Source organism: Heloderma suspectum, chromosome 1, assembly GCF_057233095.1.
Source record: "Heloderma suspectum isolate Gila_16-S chromosome 1, 16-S_ref, whole genome shotgun sequence".
Classification (NCBI taxonomy): Eukaryota; Metazoa; Chordata; class Lepidosauria; order Squamata; family Helodermatidae; genus Heloderma; species Heloderma suspectum.
In genome coordinates, this window is record NC_139458.1 from 93,861,096 (window position 1) to 93,887,561 (window position 26,466).

Consider the following 26,466-nt stretch of genomic DNA (forward strand, 5'->3'; position numbering starts at 1 on the left):
AATGTATAGTCAGTTTTTTGAAAGAGGGATTCCCTTCCATCCCAGACATATTCATTGTAATTGATTAATGGGAAATGACAGCATTAAAATTACATGTGTGAAGAAGAAAATCATGACAGGAATATGCAAAGTAATAATTGAACCAGCGTTTGGGGGTTTCCGCTATTGCCTTTGCTCATGGATGCCACAGTTTATATTGATGACATCCAGTTTTTGCTGACACAACAGTCTGAACTAGGTAGTAGTGACCATGGCTGGAACAAGGCGGAGGACTTAGAAATGCATTTTGTTTTTCATTAAAATATAATAATATGGAGTGCTATAAGCTGTGGGTATCTATATACAGTAAGGAGTTCAATTAATGGAATATAATTTGAAACCCAATTTGTTTTATTGTTCTAAATTCATTGTATGAAAGGAGGCCGTGGCTATCTTGGCTTGAAGGATGTGATGAAAGTAGTACAGATAAGGCTAAAATCCATGAAGATTTCACTGCTTGTCCATGCTGGAAAAAGCTTAACTACTACCACTACTGCTACTATAATTGTTGTTATTATTATTATTATACCACTTAGAGCGCAATCCTATCAGGATGCCCATCAGCCTCTGAACTCGGACTCTGCCGGGCATCCTATGCAAAGTAGGAAGAGGGCAGAGGTGATCTTTGCCTCCGTGCTCCTCCTGCTTTGCATTTTTGCTAGATGGGCTTTTTCATCTAACTGGGCTCTGCGGAGCAGGAGGGAAGGAGGCTGGACAATTCTTTGTAAGCCGGCCTCCGCAGTCCCCTCCTGTCCTCGCCCACAGAACCACCCCCTTTCCTTCCTCTCTGAGGTTGCTCTTGTAGTCTCAGAGAGGCAGCCATCATGGTTCTTTCTGCACCGGCTGTGAGGGGGAGGGGGTGGGGAGCTCGGACTCCTGGGTCCAAGGTTGGAATGCTGTCTCCAACTTCGGTCCAGGAATCTGAAGTATCCTATGGCCCCCCAGATGCTGTCTAGGAGCCATAGGATTTCTCTCTGAATATAATAAAATCCCTAAGTGCTTACACATTAAAATACAATGTAACAATATAGAAACAAAATAAAGTAATCAATAATTTAAAACAGTAAAGAATATTTAGAAACATTATATCATCATCGTAATAAAACAGGGTGGTAACAGAATCCCTCACAGGTCAGGAAAAGCCTGTGTGAATGCGTGTGTTTTTAAGAGGTGTTTAAAACTTGCCAGGGTTTATGACTCTTGAATAACATGTGGGAGAGTGTTTCAAAGGGTGGGTGCTACCAATGAGAAGGCCCATTTATGTACTGCTACCTGGTGACATTTGATTGGCTGCAGAAAGACCAATATTCTTCCTCTTCTGCAGCTGGCAAAGGCACTGACAAGGCAATCCTATATATGTCTGCTCAGAAGTAGGAATGGGTGAGAAATTGGTTCAGTTTCCATTTTAATGCGAACTTACCAAATCGGCACTTCTTGAACCTATACACGAACCGGGACACAGTGATATGGTGACATTCTCACTTTTCCAAATTTGCAATGCAGTTTGCAAATTAAAAAATGTGCATAAAAATGCATATAATAGGGGAAAGTGTACACACACAAAAGTGTATGTTAGGGGAAAGTGCACACAAAACTGCATTGCATTAAGAAAACTGCTTGCAAAATGTGCATACTCGGGAAAGTGTGTACAAAAACACATATATTCGGAGAAATGATCAGGAAAATATGTATGACTTCTCATGTGGACTTTAAAAATAGCAAACTAATGCAGAAGTGGGACAGAATGATAAAAAAAAAATGAGAAACTGAGCACAATTGAACTTGACAGATCCATCTATCCCTACTCAGAAGTAAGTGCCATTGAATTCAATACTCTCATGTAATTGGGCTAGGACTGCAGTTTTAATCACTGTCAGTAAAAATGTGGCAACCTGAGGTAGGAAGAAAATCTGAGCAGTTCAGTCCTCAGCCAATAAAGCCAAATGTCTTGGCTTTAAGCCAGTTTTGTCCCATTAACTTTAGTGGGAATAAATCAGTTGATATACACGTCCTCTGTCTTAACCTGGCTTGAAACCAGGCTGCATGTTGACCTCTTTAAAAATCTGCTTTTTTGTGCTCAGGTTTTTGGATGATGTGAAAGTGTGTAAATTATTTTTGTAGTTATATAGTTTCCTTTCGGCTATCAGGGCTAGACATTTCTTTTTTCTTGCCACTAATGAGTTTCTAATAGGATTTAACAGCCTCCATGAGAAATTTAGCACTTTCGCTCCACCACCAAGTTGATTAGGTTCTTCTAGCAACCAGACCTGCAGCAATTGTGCAGGTGCAGCTTTTTCTAGCGTAGAGAGAGGCAGTGGGAGAACACAATTTTGTGCATCAGGATCTTTTGAAGGCACCATAGCAGGGCCAGGAAAAACCTGGCGAACCCAGGCAGAAATAGTGAAGCAAGACGGGAATGGAAGAGCAGCAGCAGCAACAACAGTGGAGGCAGCTTGTCAGATAACTCAGCCTGAAGAAAGTTTTTCCCCCAATGGTGTGCCAGGAAGTAGACCAATGAGACTAGTCTTGGATTCACCAAAGTGGGAGGAAAGTACAGAGTGTTGAGGAGAATAATTCCATGTTTATTCACTCAGCATAAACCTAAATGGGCAGCGTGATTTATAAATCCTGTGCAAGAAGACAAATTATTCTAATACACATGGTCTGATAGAAGACTGAGGTCCAATTGGACATCATGGCAAATTTGGATTTTTTTTCTCCTGTTCAGCATCAAAAGTATTCTGAAGAAAGCTGGTTTCGTTCTAGGTTGGTCATGTTTTAGTGTTGGTGGTGAGAAACAGAAGGGTTTCTTAAGGGCACAATCCTATTCATGGTTAGACAGAAAGACGTCCTACAACTTCCTAGCATCCCTCAGCCAGCCACGCTGTAGGCCTTTTTTCTGTCTAAACATGCGTAGGATTGCACCCTAAGTGGGGATGTCAGAGAAACCCATCCAGGTGGTGGAGCTCTCTGAGCTTTCATCAGCTTGGCCCCCTGGACTTTGGCTCGCTTCCCCACTAGCTGGCCTGTCTTGATCTTCATCATGTTGGACCAGCTCGTGGATTTTCCAGGGTGGTTTTTTTCCACAAATAGAAATTTGCACAAATTGCAACTGCAATTTGTGTATTTGGGCAAATTTCAACTGTAATTTGCACAATTTGCAATTTGTGTAAATTTCTATTCCCCCACCTGCACCCTGGAAAAAGTTTCTGGAATTTGGGAAAACCCGCAGATCAGCTTGTGAATGTAAGCCGTGCAGGGCGGGCAGCAGGAATCTGTCAGGCCCCCAAAGGCCCGGATTTTCAAACGATGGACAGCCCTCATCGTTCTAGTCCAGCATCCTGTTTCCCACAGTGGACAACCAGATGGCTCTGGGAAGTCCACCATCCTCCCTCCAGCCAGGCAACATACATTTTTAATGTAGCCATCATAGAGAATATATATTGATAGATCTTTTAAAAGACATCTAAGCTAGTGTCCAACACCACATCTTCTGGAAACAAATTCCATTCCATGTGCATTGTGTGAGGACATATCCTGCCCCCCCCCCCGGAATCCATTATCTTAGATTTATTATTAGAAATCTGCTCTGAATCTATTCCTAATCAGTTTTATTGAACTGGTTCAGACATACCAAAAAGCAAGAATTCTTCAGAATTCTGGAAGGAACCAGCATGCTGGTGCAGGCTGCCCGATTGCATGCCTCCTTCTCCAGTGGGAATGGTTAAACAAACCAGGAAACCTCCAGCCATGGTTTGTTTAGCTTTACATCTGAACTGGGATCCCTGGCTTATTGCTCTCCTTACAAGCCAGAATCACAAGCCAGGGTTTGTTCAGGAGGACCCTGAATTCTGGAGTTAAAAGCAACAGACAAAAATAATTTCTACTTTCTCCATACCACCCATTATTTTATAAATTTCTGTCATCTTTTTTTAAACAAAATATCCCAAAAACTTTAGCCTTTCCTTGTAGGGCCAGTGTTTCAATCCCTTGACTATTTTGGATGATTTTTTCTGCGTGCTTTCTAGCTTTATAATACCCATTTTGAGAGGGGGCCAACAGAACCACGCACAGTAAAGTTGGACTATGTTCTGATATTAGTATGTAAAGTCCCCCCCCCCCCCAAAAAAGCATGTAGACTCAGTGGAAATGATTGGATTGTTAGAGAGAGATCCAAGACAGAGGTTTAAGTGGGGTGAGATGCGATCCCAGTTCTTTCCAGGCAGGTGTAGAACCACCCCATTTCTTTCCAGGTGAACATAATTGAATCTGGCATATCATACTTCCTCCCCCGCCCCACACACACACTTTGAAACCATCCCAGTTCCTGCAAGACCTTCCCGCTTCCCCTTTTCTCCCACTTCGGGCACTTTCTCCCATACCTCAGCTTGCTTCTGAAACTCTAGTGGTGCTGCTTGCTTATTGCTGTTGGTTTTTCAGTTCTGTTAATTTACTAGGGGAATTCCTCAGGATGATATATATATGAGAGGAACTGTGTCTAGAGGACATCTTGAGGTCTGAACTAGTCCTAAAGGCATTGGGAGCAGGGTGGAAGATGTATAAATCTGTTTAAATATGAAATGTGAATTGCAGTTATTTAAAAAATCCAGTAACTGTTCTTTCTCTAAATGTTTGACCTCAAGCAAGAATTTTTATATGCCCCAGAAAACAGTTTTGCCTCCTTTTTCAGACACAAAAGGAACAGGGATGCTGACAATCTTCCAAAAGGGATTCTTTTCTTACTTTCCCCCAACACGCTTCAGAACAAGGCAGGATTTGCCAGGATTAACATTTGGAGCGCGAAGTATTCTTGGGAACTGTCCAGGTCTTTTCCTCTAAGAGATAAAAGATCCTTTTGATGGGAAGAGGGTGGAGCGTGATGCCCTGATCATTTGCTCAGAGGGGTGGCAGCAGGGTGTTACATTAACCTCTTTGGGGGTGAGCTAGAGATAGGAAAATGAAGATCAGATCTGACCACAGATAGGCTTCATGCAAAGAAGGTTTGAGCCTGTTCCTTTGGAGGCATTCTTTGAATGGCTTTCTCTTTAGCCTTTGGACCACCTGCTTTGTTGGCCAGCCCCATTTTCTTGGCAGAAATGTTCCACAAGTTCAGACTGTACTGTACTCCCGAGAAAGGTGCATTCAGTATTCCCAGCACGCCACCATCTCTTTGCACCAGTTCTTTCTCGTCAAAGGCAACAGCGACAAAGGAAACTCAAAAGCCCCCTTGTAACGAAGGGGAATGTTCTCTGAGGTGATTCAAGGACCTTGTCAGTCCTTCTGAAGAAGGTTTCCTGCAGCTTTGTCCCAGGTTGTTTTGAGGTGGGAGCCAGAAACAGTGCTAGGTTTCCTCTCTTCAGTGTGGGAAGCTACATTATCATGTACGTTGCAGCGGATCCTGGCATATCCCAACGGCATCCTAATGACAGCCAAGGGGGCAAAGTAATTAATTGTCTAGCCTTTCACACCAGGAACCAACAAGCCCTGGTGTGGAATGAAGCACTTATGATGTACCCTTTCTGAGCTTGTTTTCTGTTTCATCAGAGTGCACTTAACTGAGGGTAATTGAGGGTGCATTGACAAAGGGTTTTAAAAAAAAAAGAAAATAAGAAAGGACAAGTTTTAACCCTGTAGAGTCTTGCAGGAAACAGGAAATACTGAGATCTGGCATTTGGCATATTGTTGAATGTGGTACAGCCATGCAGTCTCTATGTTCCAAGTAGAAGCCAAACGTTTGCAGCCCACTGCTCTATCCTTCCAGCAGCCACCCCACATGGGAAAAGTAACCACTGCATTCAGGAAGATCAAGCTAGCCTACCCACAACCCTGAAAGCTAGCCAAATTGTAGGTTTGTTCAGATCTTTCCCTCCACATCTTCCCTGAACACATGAAGATTGGGAGCTGGGACCAGCTAGCACAGTCCTGCTTCCCCTTCCGCCCACTGAGTGAATGCATGGACAAGAAGGTCCAGCCAGTCTTCATGTGGATTGACAGTCTGAGCCTGTTAGAGGCTCACTTGTGTGTCTGTTTTGCCACACATCGAAGTGACGAAGTCCTAATGTTCAGGTGCAACAGCGCTCCCATCTGGGAAGGCTTTGCAGGGGCTCAGTTAAATGTCTACACCAAGGCTGGGCTGAGAGTTTGATGCCTCAGACAGAAAATCAAAATGGCACCGACTCCTGCCAATTACCAATGGGACACAATCCCCAGAAAGTTCTTCTGCACAAGCCTGATTGAAATGAACAAAAGCTGCGCAAGAGCACTACAATGTGATCATATTACCAACCAGTGCAGAAATAATGGGCTGTACCCAATGTTAGTCCTAGAGTAGATTCATTGAAATGAATGGGACTTAACAATCCAATAGATTTCAATTCCACATTATGCAATCTCTTCCTTCCCCCAAAGGTAGTTTAATGTACATTAAGACTGTAGCTAATGCAGACACAACTTGCAGCCCATCACACTGAATTAAACACAGCTCCCCACCATCTGCGTATTGTGGCTAGCCAGGTGAACATAGGAAACTGCTTTATACTGAGTCATTCCATTGGCCCATCTAATTTAGTATTATCTGCATATGCACTGACCGGCAGCATCTTTCCAAGGTTTCAGGGATTGAATCTTGGACCTTCTGCATGTAAAACATGTGCTCTACCACTGAGCTGAAGCCAATCACTAAGTGCTGGACAATCCCACTACCTTTCTTGAAAGTCCCAAGCGGGAAACAGCAGGAGGTTTACTGAGCTCGTGGTGGCATGTCATACATGTCATATGAACATTCAGCTTGGAAGATCACATGATGTTCAGGCTGAGATAGTACCTAATGTGAGAATCTTTTTCCAACACATTTACATGAGTCAGGTTTAAAACCGGGAGCCTTGTACATGCTGTTTCTGAGTTTGTTTTCCTTAAAGAACCTAATGGTTTTCCTTCATTCCTTCCTTTCAGGATGTGGGCAGGTTCTCCAGGCTTCAAAAGGTCAGATTTTGTTGGAGAGCTATCCACTGAATGCCCAGTGTGAGTGGACTATACATGCCAAACCTGGGTTTGTTGTCGAGTTAAGGTAGGTGAGAGATGAATGTTAGTATCCTGGATTTTCTTTTCCTGCATAACACAAGCTTATGTGCAAATAGAAGGTGTGTCCAGATAATGCTGGAACCCAGAGGAATTTCCATTGGGGCTTGTCTCCTCTGCCCAGTCATGAACATTAATCATAATTTATATTTGAACAAAAAAAGGCTATCTGCTTCTTCCTGTGTTACCTTAAAAACATTCAGAAATTATGCACTGGGCATCTGATTTGCACATTGGCTCTTAAATTATCTTTACCTTCATCCCTGGGTTTTCTCCCAAAGGAACATACTTTTGGGTAAGTGAAGAGGGAAGCTGCAGTAGCAGGCATTTCCAGCATCCTTTTCCCTTTGGGGAATGGACTAGGACTCTAATGCTCAGCATCTTCAGCAGGTAAGTGACACCGCATGTACTGTTCCCACCAAAGGAAAAATGGGTTGCATGCAGGGCTATGTCCTTCCTGTTCTTGCCATCAAGTATTCCATCAGAGGCATGGGAGTTTGAGACCGCCCTTGATAGAATGCTTGAAACATTGCCAGTTATCTCTGCTGATTTTCAAAACCGTGACTTATTTTTATGTCAGCGGATTATGAACGACCTGTGCATTTTGGGACAATCAAATGGGTAGCTCAAGAAACAAATACTAATATAGCTATGACTTGTGACAAAGTTCCCACTGCTATTGCCCCACCCATTTCTCAGATGTATTTATTTATTTAAAAATCAACAGATGCACATCCATCAAGCTTGCGTTGATTTCCCGCAACCCTTTAGTGGTGCCTTAAGTCTTCCTCCATTCCCCCCCCCACTTTACATAGCCCATTGAAGTCAGGGGAGTTTGTAGGTGTGGCTTTCCGAGCCCTGGTACTAAAACCAAAGAAGTTTCAATGCAACATGTTTCTCCCCATGCACCTACCCCCATCATTGCCCTGTAGCAAATTCATCGACACAAAACTTTGGGCATGAACTAGCAACAGGGAAATACACATGTGTACACTTGTTAAAAAGTTAGATTCCTAGTGATGAGGAGGCACGGTGAAAGGATGGCTTCAGTCCCACACCATTCCCCTTTCCTTAACCAAGAGGTGATCAGGAGCTGGCTTTTAAAATAGGGCTCTTTATATACACCACTTTCTGTGACCTCGTTTGTATGTCAAGACCAACCATGGGTTAATTAATAGAAAGTGGCATATATAAGATGCCGCTCTATTTAAAAAGCGGAAGGAGTGAGTATGTGGGAGGCATTGTGCTTGCTTGCTTGTTTGCTCAAGTACAACCCTGACCAACTATGGGTTAATAAATTAACCCATGGTTGGTTGGGGCTACGTACAAGTTAGCAAATGCACTGCCTCCCACCAGCTCTTCGCTTCCACTTTGCATCTGGTTTAGCAAACAACCCAGGAATGCCCCATTACTGGGTTGTTCAGCATGACTTGCAAACCTGGCACTGTGGCTTGTTGAGGGAGAAACAACCCAGAGCTTTAGCCCAACAACAAACCATGGGTTAAATCTTTGTGTTGTTTTTCCCTCAACAACCCAGAGTGCTGGGTCCAGACATCAAAGTAAACAAACCAGGTATGGGACATTCCTGGATTGTTTCCCTAAGTGGATGCAAAGCAGAAGCAGTGAATGGGCGGGAGGCAGCATGCTCACTCGTGCGCAGTCCCGTCGACCCATGGTTTGTTGTTATGTGTGAACCAGGTCTATGTGTGGTTGTCCAGACTGGATTATGCCCTTTATTTAATTTGTTCATGATATATTTTCAAATGACAGAGCTGTTTGCAAAACTCTTCTTGTCGCATGATTTTTCACCTTCCATATATTTATAAAATAAATCTATTATTGCTCATTCACTATCTCTTAATAAGCTACTTTCACACCAGAATACAAGGAGCTGCCTTACACTAGGCCAGACTATTTGTCCATGTCTACCCTGAGTGGTGGTGGCCGTCCAGGATCTCAGGCTGAAGTCTTTTCCAACACCTGCTATCTGGTTCTTTTAAGTGGAGATGCTGTGGCTGAACCTGGGATATCCTGCATGCAAGACGTGTCTACTTCCACTGAGCTATAGTCTCTCCCCCAGGTCTCAAAACAGGACCTCCAGCAGCCAAGAATTTGGAGGGGAGCCAGGAGAGTGATGATCAAATTATAGAAGCTTCTTAGGGAGGTGGGAGGGGTGTGAGAATTCGTTTGCCAGATTTCTCCCTATACAGAACTTGTGAAGAAGGTGAAGAAAGGGCCTTAATGGGATGTTTTTCCAGATTCAAGAGCATAGAAGTAATTTAAAAATGCAATTCTATCAGAGAAATGCTAGTTTGGCACCTGAATTTGTTATCTTTTTTTTTGTCCAAGGTTTGCTATGCTGAGCCTGGAGTTTGACTACATGTGCCAGTATGACTATGTAGAGGTTCGAGATGGGGACACTGTTGATAGCAGGATAATTAAGCGTTTCTGTGGAAATGACAGGCCTCCTCCAATCCGAAGCACAGGGCCTTCGCTCCACGTTCTTTTCCATTCAGATGGTTCCAAGAATTTTGATGGGTTTCATGCTGTATTTGAAGAAATTACAGGTAAAGAGGTTGAAAAAGAAGAGGCTCACTTTTTTCATCACAATAACTCGATCTCATGAATTTTGTTTCCCTTTTTTGTGCCATTAAAAGTCTTTGTGCTAAGGTCCTCATGTGGAAGCAACATTTCTATTTCTTAAGATGATGAGACAGTGAGACATGAGAGTACTTTTGCTGTTGATATACTGGGCTCCCCAAATTCTCTGGTGGCGTCTTCATATCTAGGCCCCACAAACTCTGTACCAAGACATGTACATACAGCATTCTTATCTAATCATACCAATTGGCTTGGAGAATATCTTCAAGGCTGATGCTGATATACAGTTTGCTCATACTTTTATGTAGAAACAGGAAGAGATGTATTATTGAAGTAATCAAGTGAATATACCCATGTAGGAAAGTTACATTACAGTGAGTTAGCCACACAATTTGGGAGCAAAAATCCCATGAGTGAGAAATACAGTCCTGTTCAGGTCTATACACGAGATTGTCCCTTGCAAGTTATGTGGATAACTTGAGGCCTAAGATTGCTCCTTGTATTCACAATATCCTATCGTTATGCCACTTCATGTGTACCAAGGGTAATGCTGGGTTTGGTTTTTATTATATTCATTAATTAATATACTGCTTCTCATAAGAAATCTCAAAGCAGTTTACAAATAAAAATAACAATACAAAGCACAAACGCTAATAAAACAATACTATTAAACTCTACAAATTCCTGAGTCTCAGGAGCTGAAGTTTTAGTGCTATGGTACAGTAAATGAGAGGTAAGATGTAATGCTTGGGTGGTTCTGATATCTGGCGATTGTCTCTGAGATTTTTCTCTCTCTATAAATGTGGCCTGCAACTATGCCAGGCTGACCCAAGGCAGGGCAGGGGGTTGTTGCTTGGCTGCCTTAGGTGTTGTGGGGCAGTTTGTTGTCTCAACTAATATTTCCGTTTCATGGAGGGGATGAATGGAATCGAGGTAAATTGAGCATGGGAGATGGTTACTTGTCTAAGACTAAACAAGAACTTCTTGGAAGGGGATGTGCCTTTAAATATGGGCTTCCTCCTAGCAAGTCCAACTCTCAGTCCAGTGGGATGCCTTACCTACTGGCCAATGGGCTCCATCATGATTTTCTTCTTATTACATAAAGTACAAAAAGTACCATCACAGGGGCTGCTAGAAATAGCACTGTGTTAATTAAAGGACCTATAATAATAATAAAAAGTCACCTCCATGAAATTGAACTTGGTGTGGGGTATGCTGCAGCAAAGCCTCCCACACTCATGGGACTAACATATTCCATACAGGGTGGGATGAATGGATCTTGTTTCCTCTGCTCAGCAGGAACCCTTTTAGTATTCCACTGCTGCCATCTACTTTTCTTTCCGCCCCATTTTTAGCAGTAATTATTTAGAGATTGGGTGGTTGGTTGCTACTGTGGTAATCTATGCAGAGTGGGATACGGAGCGCTTACAGTTTTATAAGGAAGTTTTATTGTGTGCTGTATTGTGAGTCTGTCCTGGCCTAATGTGCAGCTGAAATGAAAAGCTTTTAAAACTCTCTCTTCTGCAAAGCATTAACCTGGCTGCTCACACTGTTTATTTGGAAGAATGTGATTTGCATGGGGAGTGAAGGGGTGGGGGGTGGGGGGGCTTGACAGAGCTGTGAGACCAAGACCTCTGGCAGCACAAATTTAATAAGATAGAGCACTGTGAAATGCTTCTCTCTGCAAAAAGCTTGAGGGGTAGCTGAAATCAGGGTAACAAGGTGAACTGAGTTTACTTGGCTGTTCTCCTGTGTTTATTGTTAAGAACCAGTTTAAGCACTTAAAGGCGTATGCAGTGGCCCAAAAGGGAATGGTGATATTCTAGGACAAGAGTAGGCAACCTGTGGCACTCCAGATGTTTTGACATGCACCTCCCATGATCCCTCACCATTGACTATGCTGGTTAGTGCTGATGGGAGTGGTAGGCCAAAACATCTGTAGGGGCCCAGGTTGCCCACCCCTGTTCTAGGACTACAATATCCTAAGGTCCATTGAAGAGTAGGGAAAATAAAAAGCGTGGTGGTTTTATCAGTCACTGTATAAATTATACTGTTCTATAATTTCTGATTTGGGGAGATTCTTTTTTACTTACATTGCTGGGTCCTTTGCGCTTGCATCATCTTCATTAAAAGCCCTTTCACATAGCTTGCTGAGCACCTAGATCTCTTCATTGACATTTCACAGTTGTTTGTGTTGGAGGTACTTGGGCCATGGGTTACTTAACCTGAACTTGAAGGGTTAATATGTACCTGAGTCAGGTGGGAAGGGATCTCTGGGAGATCCAATTGCCTTTTCCTTGTCTTCTCCCCCTACTCTCCTTTTTATTTCTTCATACTTCCCCCTTGCAAGGGATGCTGACCATGAGACTGACCTCAGCCAACTTACCTCTAGATGTAAGCTTGTTATATCTCAAGTAAAGTCTGTTCTTAACCCACCGCTCGAGTGTGTTTTGTCTACATCCGTAGCTACTGACGGGAGGCTGATTCGGACTTCAGTTTGACCTCTGTAGGCTCTACTGCTGTAATTGCAACACCACTGTTGTACAGTTTTCCCTCTCCTGGGCTTCCTTTCCACTGCTTTATTTCTGATCTCCTAAAAATCAAAATGGGTCAAGTCATAGCTGTGTCATGCACCTAATTTCTAGCTACTTGGGCAGATAGGTTCCTCAGGGCCCAGATAGTGCATAAAATCCAGATGATATATATGAACACCATGGAGGTGTCTATTGATCTGCTTCTTGATTTGAGAAGATTTGCTCATTCTCTGTCTGAACAGTTTGACTTTGACTGAATATTTCCATCATAATGAATAACTCTTAACAGGGCAAAACATTGGGTATGCAGAAGAATTATGTGCTTAGAAGCACATTTGCACTAAGATTCACAGACCCAAAGATCTGTGTTATAGTTTATTAAATAGTAGCAATCCCTGAAATATACATGTTACATATGTATTTCACTCTAATGGATAGGTAGATAAGATATAAATTTGGTGAAGGAAGCTTCCCTAAAGATGAAAATGAGGGATGTCCCTTATGCTTTTTTCAGCTTGTTCTTCATCTCCATGTCTACATGATGGAACCTGCATCCTTGATAAAATTGGTGGCTACAAATGTGCCTGCCTGGCTGGCTATACTGGGAACCGCTGTGAAAGCTGTGAGTACATCCCTGTGCCTGCAGATGTACATAAGCATGATCAGGATTTCTTTGTTTTCATTCATTAAACTATTGTTTAGCATTCCCATGTAGAATGCTTAGGCTGATACGGTTTTATCATTGGCTCATTACCATAGCTTTTAAAAATTAACAGTGCTCTAGAATGGAGCTGAGCAAAGTATGCTTAGAAGCCCTTTACTGAATTGGATTGGGTCATAAAATTCACAGTTAATTATATTTATTCAGAAGTCATTTTTCTGTCCTATGGGTTGGTCTCTTGATTTCTCCAAACTACTCACCTATATCAACAGATGCTTTAGGCCAGTTCAGAATCAGTCTTAAGCATCCAATTAAGCCATGCATATGTGTTACATGTAAGCAACTTTGCTAACAACTGTGAGCACCTTTCTGACTATATTATCTGTTTGTCTGTTCAACAAAAGCACCTGGGCTGTTTCCAGATTAAGCTTTTATCTGCCTCCTTCACAGAATTTTACAGGGAAGCAGGGGTCCAGATTATGTTGTCTTCCATTTGTAGGCCTCCTGTGTTTTCCTACTGCATCTTCTGTCTTTTCTCTTTCCACAAAATACCCATTAAGGAGTTGGACAATGTCTTTTGATTGGTAGCTCTGGGAGCCATCTGTCTGGAAGCACCCTTGGAGAGGCCTTTTTGTGGTTTCTCCACAGATAAGAGCCCCTATCCAGGCTTTCTTGAAGGGGCTAAAGTAAATGTGTGAGAAGAGGGAGCCCTTCCTCACACATTTTGTTCACTAGTGGTGGGAGATTTTCTGAAGAAGAGAGCCTCCTGTATCCTTGGAAGCTCTCCACACAATTGAGGACCCTGATTTTTCCAGCATTCTTACTTGCTTGGAGAACCTGCATGGATACAGGAGGCTCTCTTCTTCAGAAAATTGTCTTCCATGCATAGAGGGCAATGGGAGCATGTGAGGAGGAGGCAGGGCTAGTGCAGTTCCTCTTCTCATATGTTTACTTGAACCACTTTGATAATGCCTGAATAGGACTAGAGTGTTCTCTCTTTCTAGAGCAGCTTTCCCCAGCCTGGCTCCCTCCAGATACGTTGGACTACAGTTCTCATCACCTCACCCTGGCCATGGGGGCTGAGGATGATGGGATTGTAATCCAGCAAGGACACAAGGCTGGGGAAGGCTGCTCTAGAGACTTGCCAAATTCAGAAGGAAATATTTTGTTGTTGTTTTCAAATGTGTGTGCTGGCTTTCAATAAATACCATGATGTCAGTTTGAGGAAAGGTTTTAGGAGAATGTTTTATCTTTTCGTGTGTCTTCTGGGAAAAATACTGTTACCTGTCTTGGGTCCTGATGATGCAACTAAATATATAAATTAACACAATGTGAGATTATCACTGTTACAAATAAGAGAAGTGACAGCATTCTTGTTAAAATAGTCTCGCTATTTTTATGCTGGAGCAAATTATTCTGGCTCCTTTTTTCATGCATTTTTGAGGAGGGATTAGAACAAGGCTCAGAACTAAGTAATGCATTCACTACATCACTTGTAAGAATCAGTGATCACATGTAATTCTAAAGGAGAGGGTCCAATAATATATTGCCTTATGTCCAAACACATAGTTTATGGAACTGGTGCTGAAAACCAGCCATATGGTATTGTTGTTTGCCTGGTGCCAATGTAAGGTATTTCATATATATACCAAAATGTGTCTCACATTACACTTATCAGTGTTTGAGCTACACAGTTCTGGCATAATCTCCCTGTCCTACCACAGCTGTATCATCAGGTTTCACTCTAAAAATACCTGGGAAGAATATTTCACATCTACGGTCAGGGAGATGTCAACATTCTTCAAGGCCAAGTCCCTCTTCAGGGGAAAGCTCCAGCAATTTAACTGGAGCTTTTCTTCAGTAAATCCAGCAGTAACTGTGAATATTGAAGAGAGAGAGAGAGAGAGAGAGAATATTTATAAAGATCTATAACTGTTTTTCAGTACCACCAGCACCACACGCACACTTTGATTTCACAAAGCGAGGTCAGGATGGTGGAACCAGGGCAGAACCTGGAGGGGTTGGGGAAGGAATCTGGATACATCTGGTGGTTCAAGACTGACATAATCTGATGGCTAATGGGCAGAATCAAGCAGATCATGGGCAAAATTTGTAAATTACTGGCCTTTCTTTCTCCTAGTACTGATTATTTGAAAGAATACAGCTTTACTGGAAGGACCAGCATAAGACAGGCTGGTTGGCAGCTCTCATCTTGATGTGCCAAAAGTAGAATTTGGACTGAGCTTAGCCTTTGTGACGCAAGCATGTTCCACTGTGGTTAAAGAGGTTGGAAGTCAAGATGGTCTTTATTTTTCCTGCAGCTGCCACACCCTGAAATGGAATCTGGAATCTGCCTTTGCTTAAGCAATAGGTGCATATGGAATATTATACTCATAGAAAAAACACTAGTTGGAGCATTCGTTGACTGATTGTGTGGAAACGCCCCATGTTTATGTGTGTTCTGACAGGGAGCTTAAAACTGTGGCTAAAGAGAGAGAAAATGCTCTGCTTGTTAATCTGGTGACTGAAGTAGTTATTAGAAGTCCTCTGGGGCATGCCTAATTAGGGTGAGGCTCCCTAAAATGATGGGAACTTTATCCAGACATACTCTTACTGTCTTGAAATTAATCCAATCTTCAAATAACTATAAGTAAAAAAGCACAGATAGCTGGTATTGTTGAGCTATTCACCATATTGTAAAAGCCTTTGGCATGCATAATGCATATCATAGAATAGTAGGGTTGGAAGGGGCCTACAAGGCCATCGAGTCCAACCCCCATAATATGCCTCCAGCTCCAGGGTGACTCTGCACCTTAGTAGCATTAGCTGTGATGGCATGGCAGGGGGTAAGAGATCAGGACAAGGCAGTGACTGAAATAATCTTATTCCTTAGCCTCTGGTGGTTTAGAACCAGAGCACCTGAAGGACCTCCTTCTTCTATGTGAGCCTGCCTAGCTCATACAGAAGATCTTCTAAGAGGCCCTTCTCTCTGTTCTGCAGGTACCTGAGGTTGGACTGGTGAGGATGCAAGAGAGGACCTTTTCAAGGGCTGTGCCCAGGCTCAGCAATCCCCTAAGGAAACCTCTCTTGCCCCCTTATTGATGACCTTCCACCAACAAGCAAATGCCTTTTTATATAAACAGACCTTTTGCCTCTGAGATGTGCTCTTTTTGCCTTGTGTGTGGCTCTAATCTGACAGCTGCTCTCTTTCATTGCCCTATTGTATCTGCTCCTTTTAAATGTATTTATGTATTGTTCATATTGTTTTCTTATTCTGTGGTTTTTTTTATCGTTGTAAGATGCCTTGGATGCCAGTGCAGAAAGGTGGGGTCAAAGTCTCAGAAAGAAAGAAGTGAATTATGGGACATTGTGATTGCCAAGGACTGTCTCAAGAGCTGCAGGAGCAACCCGAGTAACCCAGAGAACAAGAGGACAGGATTAGAGCAGAGGTGGGCAATTTCTGGGAGTCAGGGGGCCACATTGCCTGCCCCAAACCCACCGGGGCCACCTCACCACCAGCAAAATTGCCACAGATGTTCAAATTGCTGATGAATTTTCCACCAATGCAGTGAAATGGCAGTGATTTTGCAAGGCAACAAGGCACATGGAGAGCAAGCACCTATTTTGCAAGCAGAATTGTATGCTTGGGAGACTTCTAGGAGTGCAATTCTGCTTGCAAACGAGGTGCACACTCCCCACACATCTTGTTTCCTTACAAAATCATTGCTTTTTCTGCTGCCACAGTGCCACCAAGTTCAGCAGGGGTGGGGCAGGGGGCACAAAAATGCCTGTGGGGTAGGTGGGTGGCACATGGAGCCTGCAGGCCTCATATTGCCCCTGCCTGGTTTCGGGGGGCAAGGGAGTTGTCCTGCAATCCAATCCCATAGATCTTAGTGGCAGAGTAGTAATGGCAAAGTTTTCATTCAAGCTGGCTCCAGAGGATCATTTGAAAAATATTTCCTTTCATATTTCCAAAAGAAGCCTAAACATTTTTCCTGGGAAGCACAGCACAAAAGCAGTCGCAACAGGAAAAATGCATTAATTTTGTTTCATAGAGCAGAATCTGAACTGAAAATAATTTCTGCCATAATACTTTAAAAAGGAAATTGGAAGTGTTTTTGAATAGCATTTCTATTCAGTGTCTTACATGACAGAAGGCTGATACAGTGTAGCTTTTCACTACATAGATTCTGAGAGTGTTTCCTGACAATGAAAGGAAAAGCTTTTGGAAGGAAGGAAATTTAGGGTGCAATCCTATACTGAAGATCCACTGGCTGATGGGGTATAGGAGTTAGTGGAAGCCCCGTTGCCCTGGCAGCACTCCATTGCCATGAGAGATACTCCAGTGGAATGCCCCACACACACAAGCACAATGGCAAAAACAAGGCAGAGTCGTGGGCAGGATATGGGTGGCAGAGGTGAGAAGCACATTTCCACCAGATCCTATCCCCCTTTAATCCACAGCCATACCCACATAGACTGCACAACTTCACACCAGCTCCTACCTGGGGCTAGGAGGGATGTAAGAACTCACCCTAGTTTGGTTCTCTGTGCACTCGCTGAAGCAGCATCCCTGCTCGCTCCCCCCTGAACCTGTGCTCGAGCCACCCACGAGTTTGGTGAATTCCCCAGCACTCACCGGGAACCCATTCGGTGAGTGCCGCCATTTTCGCGCCTTTGCTTTCTAGGAAAAACAGGAAGTTAAAAAAAAATGTGCATATTCAAATATGCGCAGTTTGGAGCAGGGAAAGCTAAGTAAGTGCAATATTAGAGAGATTATACCTCTAATATTGCGCTTATTTAGCTTTCCCAGCTAAATGGATGGCCACCAATTTGGATGCTTGTAAAAGGGGGTTGGACAATTTCCTGGAGGAGAAGGCTATCAATGGCTACTAGTCCTGATGGCTATGTGCTACCTCCAGTATCAGAGGTAGTATGCCTGTGTACACCAGTTGCTGGGGAACATGGGTAGGAGGGTGCTGTTGCACTCATGTACTGCTCATGGGTTTCCTGTGAGCAGTTGGTTGGCCACTATATGAACAGAATCGTGGGCTAGATGAACCCTTGCTCTGATCCAGCAGGGCTCTTCTTATGTTCTTAAACTAAAATATGCTGATATCTAAGGTTTTTTGGCTCTGCCCTTTTTGCCTTTGGCCCTACTGCTTTTTGCCCTAAATCCCACCCACCACTGGAATACAGCCCTCGAAAGCATCTCTGAAATTTGGTGGCCCTCAGGCTGAAACAGGTTCTGCACTCCTGGTGTAGAACATTAACTGGTGGCATAGAATCATAGAACAGTAGGGTTGGAAAGGGCCTACAAGGCCATCGAGTCCAACCCCCTGCTCAATGCAGGATGGCTATTCCCTCTAGTTACCGCTGGTGTGCTTCAGATCCTGTCTGGCCCTACCTGTGGAACTGGTGTGCCAGCCCTACTTCTGCTATCCATATAGGGACAACCTTTCTGAATAGGGCTTGCGCACATAAAATCCTGTGTGTATAGGCCAAAATCATACAGTCACTGAGTGCATGATTTCGGCTTGCACATGTAGGATTTTATGCATGTAGCCTGCATCTGAATAGGCTTTCCTGGTATAGATGGCCAGGCTGGCAGTAATGGGACCAGTGTACAAGCTCTAGCTACAGGGCCAGATCAGACCTTTCAAGTATTTGTTACAAGAGACCTGGCAACTTTCTGGACCCAAGGAGAGAAGTGACAGTCAGAAGGGGCAGTTTCAGTAAAAAGATGGCAATGACACTCGAGCTAAGTCACAAGCTACAGAGGAAGGGAGAAGAGAACCCATAAGAAACGAAAGCAGGATGGTTTAGCCAGGGGAAAGAGGGGACTCTTGTTTGCGTGGATTTGCCTCCTCTTAGGCCACCTCTGTTGCTCTGTTCTCCACCCTTACCAGACAGGTTGGAGAAGGATAAAAGAGGGGTGCGTGATTGTTTGCTGACCTGACCTGTACGGACAAAAAATACTTTTCAACTTCAGATATGCCAACCAGATCCTGAATATAAACACAAAAGCCATCTGCCAGTCTCCCAAACAAAACATTTTTGTAGCACAACTCCACCCACCCCAAACTCTTATTTGACACTTCAGCAGTAAGGAACCAAGAATCTGAAAAACTTTAACTTAAATATTTGCCCTGTCTCTGCTTTATTAACCCCTCTAATGTATACACAGAGTATAATCCTATCCCTTCTTAGCCTCTGTTTGACTAGGCTAGAAACTGTCCTCCCCCTCTCCCATCCCATTAAGGTTGTACTGGTTTCCTGTCATGGGACTCAGCATTCTGGCTCATTAGGCCCTCCCATGGAACTGCTGGCCTTCAAAGCGAGGGACTCTGACCCCTTTTTGCTCTGAGACTTCCTGTCACCATTGTCTAAAACAAAGCCCAGCAAACTCAAGTCCTTGAGTAAATGCTGGGATCTTGTATTGAATGGGGAATTCATTGCTGAGAACCAACTTCCATTTCTTTATGGCTGCTCAGTCTCTGTTGCCAACCATGCGATATTTATTCTGCATCCTAATGAAGGGTCCTCCATGGAGCTCAGCTCTGGCGTACTGTGGCGTACTGATTGGGCCCTATTTTTTTCAGATGGGGCTGTGAAATTGTTATCTGGATGCTTCTCTTGTGTGACTGTGCTTGACTCTTGCTCGATCTGCATTACTGAGTGTCATCACTCACTAATACAGAGGACTTTGGGGAAGACAATTCTTTAGGGTTCCTTATCTTTACTCACTAACTCATATTTAAAAGGGCCTCCCCCACAATCTCTGGTCACAAGTGAAGTAGAAAAAACTGTTTTCTATAGGTTGATGAACATGGGTTGTTTATGCATTTATTTATATACTTATTTATTTTAAATGAAGATGAACCTCTAAAGAGTGAAACTGGAATATAATTTTTTTGTGTGTAGTAAGATTTTCATGCTCTTACTTTAAATTAGTGAGTGCAGAAAGATTAAACATACTTCCCTAACATTTGACAGAGGAAAATGGGTTGTTTTACAGTAAGTGAATAAGAGATTCATAATGTGGAGCAAACCAAATTCTTTGAAACATTAACTTCAAAATATATAATCATCCTGCAGTCCCACACATTTGCATAAATTTTCATATTTTTATTTTCACACAAGATTTAATTCCCAAAATACAAAAATCTTCAGAATTTCATAGGTCATTATATGCTAGATAAAGTATCAAATTGAATTCCCAAGCAATGAATATGGAAGTAGGCTACCTATAAGTAAAAACAAGAAGCAGGAACCCTCCAGTATTGAAAACAAATTCAGTATACCCATCTGCATCAATATAGTGGTGGCTGTGAAATGATTATTTAAGATTTATAAGCTGGTATACAAAATGTGAATTATAGAATTACGGATTAAATGTAAAATGTAACTCCTAAAAATAAAATCTCCAAACAGCAAGCTAGAGGTGTCTAAGCACACAATTGTACCGATCACATAGAAAGTGGAGTTGAGTGCCTGGTGTTTTTGATTTCAACAGCAAAATGGGGTATGCAAGTGAGGAGTACCAAAGCCTCACCCATCTTCAGCTTACCTCCCCAGCCACTCTCCTCAAGCACTCCTCCCCCTGTCCCCCAGTTCTGAAAATATTTATTTATTTATTTATTTATTCATTCATTCATTTCTATACCACCCAATAGCTGAAGCTCTCTGGGCGGTTCACAAAAATTAAAACCAAAGAGCACACGATAAAACAATATAAAATATATAAAACATTAAAACCACAGTATAACAATACAGCCAGAATAAAACCAGAATAAAACCTAGCAGCAATGCAGAGATTTAAAATACAGATTTAAAACAGCAAAGCTAAAAGTCTAGAAAGCTAAAATGCTAAAATGCCTGGGAAAATAAAAAGGTCTTCACCCGGCGCCGGAAGGAATACAATGTAGATGCCTGGCGAACCTCCCTAGGGAGCTTATTCCACAGCCAGGGTGCCACAGCAGAAAAAGCCCTCCTCCTAGTAGCCACCTACCTCACTTCCTTTGGCAGGGGCTCACGGAAAAGGGATGATCTTAAGGTTCAGGCAGGCACACATGGGATAAGAGGTTAAATAAGAGGTTACACAGCAGGCATCAGTAGGGTTCAGTGCCTCTCACCTCCATGTGTCTTTTGATGTTAAAATTGGACCCCAAGCCCAATTTCTATGTGACTGAAACATGTAAGGAACATCAGAGCTGTTTTACATGGAGTCACTCCATTGGTCCATCTACCACAGTAGTGACTATGTGGGCTGGCAGTGGCTCTCAAGGTTCTCAGACAGGACTTTTCTCAGCCCTACCAGGAGATACCAAGGACTGACCCTATAACTTTTTGCCATGAGCACCACTGCCAGGTTTGAAGAGGCCCTAGGTGAAGTGCCCTCCGAGGGTTCTCCCTGCCTCTCCCGGCCACCTTGACAGCTCTCTCCCACATCGCCACTTTTTCTGCTCCCCCCACCATTACTTTCCTTTTCCATTCCACCTCTGGATGCTTGCTGCCGCCTTCGTTGGAAATGAAGATGGCGGGCGCACATGGACCCTTGGCTGGTGCTGCACTGAGCAGCGCCTCCAGCTGCTGAAAGAAAGAAAGAAAGAAAGAAAGAGAAAGAAAGAAAGAAAGAAAGAAAGAAAAAGAAATGTTGCAGTGACCGACATTAGTCCCAATATGCTCATGCCAGGTACTGATGGCAGGCTGGTTTCCTGCCACACTGCCAGGCCCCATCATCCGCCACTGTCTCTGATGGTCATGGGGGTGGCAGGTTTCAGGGCCCCAGAATGATGCCCCAAAGTCTGGCCCTAAAGGCATCATTGTCTTTGCATGTACAGCATGCGTGCTGCCAATGCGCTGTGTTCTTTCCCATGTCTGCTTTGGTTCTAAGAACCAAACTAGGATATTTATGATTGGGTGTTCTGTGTGTGTAGGGGTGCCTCCAAAGACAAAAGCAGCTGCAGTGCCCCTGAATTGCATCAGAGGGGTGGCACTCGGTGAGGTGGGTTTCTACTGCATGATTCTCCCAGTGAGCTTCTTGTCAAAGAGCTGAGAACAAGTGTGATTATTAGACTTTGAAACCTCCAGTTGAGACAGCAATGTGGCTCCCCAAAAGGCCTGCTTGAGATAGAATTTGATAACTACTTGGCATTGCCCAATGTAACAGAAGGTAAATTCCTTAATATATCACATTGCAATCCTGGAGGTGAATTCATTTAAAAAGCAGACGGAATTACTGAAATGAATGGAAAGTAAGGTATACTACTGGAAACGTCATTAGTCAAATTGTGTTTTACTGGCAACAAGGAAGGTCAGGCTCAAAATTTGGTCTAGGAGTTGGACAGGCAAAACGATGCACAGGGAAGGATGCACGTTTTTCAGCTCTGCAACAGAATCACTGTGTGGCCTTGGATTAAGCCATGTGGCAGCTTCCTTCCCACCCCTGCCCCCCTCAGTCAGTGAATCATAGAATCTTTAGCCCAGTTTGCACGTAACAAGAAGCCACTGTGGGTGAATTTCCCTGTGAGGCTTGTTGTTGTGGCGGCAGCCATTATTTTGAATATTGGGGGCATGACAGCAGCACAGCATAGCTTCTCATTACATGTGAACCTGGTGAGGGTGGGTTGTTGGGGTGGTTGACAAGCTACCCAGAAACTTAAAACATCTCATGGGTTCTGGGTGGCTTGTCAACCACCGCAACCACCCACCCTTGCCAGGTTCACATGCAGTGAGAAGCCACTGTGGAGATGGGGGGGGGCGTGGATTGCCAATCTAGTGCTCGTGGGCACTGCAGCCCACCATAGCTAATAAGCCATGGTGGGCTGCAGTGATCATTGAACCAGGTCATAGAGTCAGAAGAGACCTAGAAGATCTTCTAGTCCAACCCCATGGACAATGTGAGATCTGCAGTGCAGGATGCAGCTATGGCACCCCTGACATCCAGCCAATGCTTAAACAACTCCAGTGAAAGGAGACCCCACTACCTCCTGAGGCACTGCCAGAGGGACCTCACTGTTAGAAAGTTTCTCCTAACGTTTAGCTGAAATCTGCTTCCCTGCAGCTTCCAGCCGTTGGTTCTAGTCCTGCCCTCTGGTGCAACAGAGAACAACTCTGCTCCATCTTCTGCATGACAGCATGAAGGGGAAAAGATAAATTTAAAGACTTGAATAGCTACTGTGATTATATATGGGCTTCATCCATACGCTCAAATATTGTTACTAGGAAAAGATGGATATTTGTAGCAAATCTGAAAGAAGTGCACCACTGGTGTCCCATCCTCAAGAAATTGGACCTGGCCACAGTCACTCATACCCTAGTTACTGTTAGCAGAATTAGCTGAATAAAGCAGCCTGAATCCAGAAAATGAAGACTTAGCAAACTTTCCTGAGTTATAAACAAATAGTCTCCCAGCTAAGTGGTCAGAAGTACACAGTAAAACAGCAGAGCAGATCAGGCCAGTTTCTAAGAGGATGAAATCACTACCACTACAAAACATGCTGAACATGCTAGTATTTTTATACACAAGAAACCCAGGCTAATAAGAAACTTATATGGCTCCACCTGACTGCTAAACAACATTGCCCCCTCTTGCTATCCCTGTTTGTACCCAAGGCTCTCTGATGCACCCAGTGCTGTTAATTAGCTCTGTATCCTGATTGACTCTTGCTGTTGTATCTTTTTTACAGAGTAGTATGAGGCAATTTGACCATATCACCCCAGGGTTGTTTCAGCTAAGCGTGTTGCTCACCCCTCCTGATCACCCCCAAAATTCCATATACTAATAGCAAACTCAGAATAAGAATAAGAATAGTGATGATGATAATGCCACCTTGAGCTCAGTGGAAGAAAGGGCAGGATACAAATATAGTTTATTTTGTATTATTATTAAAAAGAAAACTTCATCCCTTATTCAGTCATGACATTTTCCTTTAAGCAGTTACGTACTCTGGTATTGAAGTTGCACTTACCAAGGGAGAGCTTTTGGAACATGTCCACATTATTAATGTTAGAAACATAGAGATGGTAAAGAATGATAGGGATGTTCATAACTTTCATTCAGCCCAACCTTATACTCAAACCAGTTCGGTTCTATAATTAAATGGGTTAACTAAATCACTGGAAAGGTTGTATCCAAAGACACAGATTTCTAAAGGATTCGAACAATGCTGATAAAGATCAAGAGGCTAGTTGTAAGCAACAGCCTCCAAATTGCCTCCGGATGAATACATCACAGTGGCTGACCCAAGCATACTTTCACATGGTTACTGTCTCATTCACAGGAGCATGGAGCTGGAAAACATCAGGGTGGGTTCCACTTGGCTGGAAAGGCATGAAAAGATTTTCATCGCTGCTGGGATTACATCATTGCTTTATTCGAATTATTCCTGGCTGGTGGGATAATTGCAGAAAAGATGTTTTGCTCATGAAAGGGTACAAAAACAGGACTCTAAATCCACCAATGAAAGCATAACGTGACAGTTGATGGTCACTGTAGTATTCCATTTCATGTTCACAATCAGAGTGAAAGAATGTTAGACAAATAGGTAAACTGAGAGGAGGGTGAAGACAGACATTCTAAATAGCGGAAATGCCTTGAACACACATCTGCTGCATCTGGAAGCATTTGCTGTCAGGGTTGGGAGTGTGGGTTCAAAATGTTATTGCTAGATTTAAAATGTATGTCTGTTTTCACCTTGAGGTTGAAAGGGAGTGAAGAGGCAAATGGAAGGGACTCTTACTTTCTACAAATTAGCCCTGTTCAGGCTTTAGTAAAACTACTTACACCATGCGAGTAAGCATCCAAATGTACACCATGAACATCTGCAGGGAGGAGCCTTTTCAGTGTACAGCTGTACAAGTGCAGGCTTGTTAATCTTGTTCATCCTTTCCTCATTAATCTGTGAGTTTTTAAAAATAGGTATCTGCATGAAAAACTACACTCAAATGTGTATTTTTAAACATATTTTTGCCCCAAATACAAAAGTTTAAATGTATTTTGATATCTTTTTTTATCCACAAACTGTGTCACAACATCCACAAGAAGTCTGAAATACAATGGATAGGTACGTTCCAATCCATACTCGAAGGTGCAGACCATGTCAGTTCATAGCAGAAGTTACAAAGATCAAATTCCTCAAACATTCCTATTTTTATAGGCTCTTGTGTGCCAAATTTCAATGGTATAGGTGGTGAATACCAACATCTGTAGTCATATTGGAGGCAAAGAGTTATTATCTGGCTGTAGATAAATTATAGATGAGATGTGGGTGAATGAGATTAACCTATGTATTATTTAACAGTGAATAATGGAGGAAAAGGATTATTTATGCAGGGAAGAAATGGAACAAGTGCAAATAACAGTCAGGATTTGGAAGGGATTAATAAGAGAATCTTCAAGGGAGAAAAGTGTGGTTTAAATAGGTAATCCAATTTTCCTGTAGCAGATTGAATACAGAAACCATTTCTAAATGGCACATTATTCAAAAGTGAGGAATGTCACCCAGAAGTAATAGGGGGGGGGGGCGGGGGGATGAAATCTGCTGTGTCTTATTAATAGTGGAATATGTAACTTAAAAATTCAGCTGCTCTGTCTTCATTTATTCTAGATTGTCTTTGGGTTCTAAATATACCCATAGAACATAGGAGACTTTAATAAATATCATTCTTACAAGACAAATATCGCAAGAAAAGGGCAAGGATTATATGAAATTTTATATATACTACCCATGGACTTGTTACACAATTTGGAGACCTATATTATTCCTCCTTTTCCACCTTAGGGATCAATTCTATGCATGTTTAGAAAGAAAAAAGTCCTACAATTCCCAGCATTCCTCAGTCAGCCATAGGGAATGCTGGGAGTTCTAGGACTTCTTTCTGACTAAACATACACAGGATTGTACCCTTAAATAGGGGTGTATGAAACCCCACTTACCTTGCTCCACTAGACGTCTGCAGGAGGGGGAGGCGATCCGGTCCTCCCCCCAGAATCTTCGACGGGGGGGGAGGCAATCCATTCCTCCCCCCCAGAATCCTCCCCGGCCAGCTCCGCTCCACAGCATGTCTGCGGAGCCGCCGGCCGGGCCGATCCACAGCCAGGCCGCTGTGGATGCAAATGGCGTCCTGCCTATCACGGCTAAAGCAGCGACACAAATGGCGTCCCCTATGCAGGATGCCATTTGCGGCCGCGCACCAGAGCAGCGGCCAGCAGCGGCCGGATCCGGACCTCTGGAGGCAGGTAGGATCCGGCCTGCGGGGATTTCGCGGGGTGGCGGGGGGGATTGCTCTGTTCCACCACAGGCTCCGGGGTCCTGAGTTCTAAAGTATCCAGCCTCACTGGAGTCCATAGCGGAATTCTCCGCCATCCCTACCCTTAACGAATTAAAAGAGTCCCAATTTCACTAGAAATGCTTGAAGCTGTGCCAGCGTGCACCTTGATCACATGCACTCTTTCAAGACTTGGTAAATTGGGATGGGTCGAGAAGGATTTGTTCTGGTTACACAGCAGGTATGACCATATTTAAAAGTTTCTAGGCAGGAGTGGTTGTG

The 26,466-nt window shown here is 43.3% G+C and overlaps 1 protein-coding gene across 2 annotated transcripts in view; it reads left to right on the forward strand.

Moving 5' to 3' along the window:
* PAMR1 (peptidase domain containing associated with muscle regeneration 1) overlaps positions 1 to 26,466 on the forward strand; it is a 73,816-nt gene that overhangs the window by 25,076 nt on the left and 22,274 nt on the right. For both annotated transcript variants that reach the window (XM_084827937.1, XM_084827945.1), the window contains exons 4-6: positions 6,991 to 7,105; positions 9,466 to 9,683; positions 12,766 to 12,873. In XM_084827937.1, coding sequence (XP_084684063.1) covers positions 6,991 to 7,105; positions 9,466 to 9,683; positions 12,766 to 12,873 — 441 coding nt within the window. The remainder of the gene's footprint in view (positions 1 to 6,990; positions 7,106 to 9,465; positions 9,684 to 12,765; positions 12,874 to 26,466) is intronic.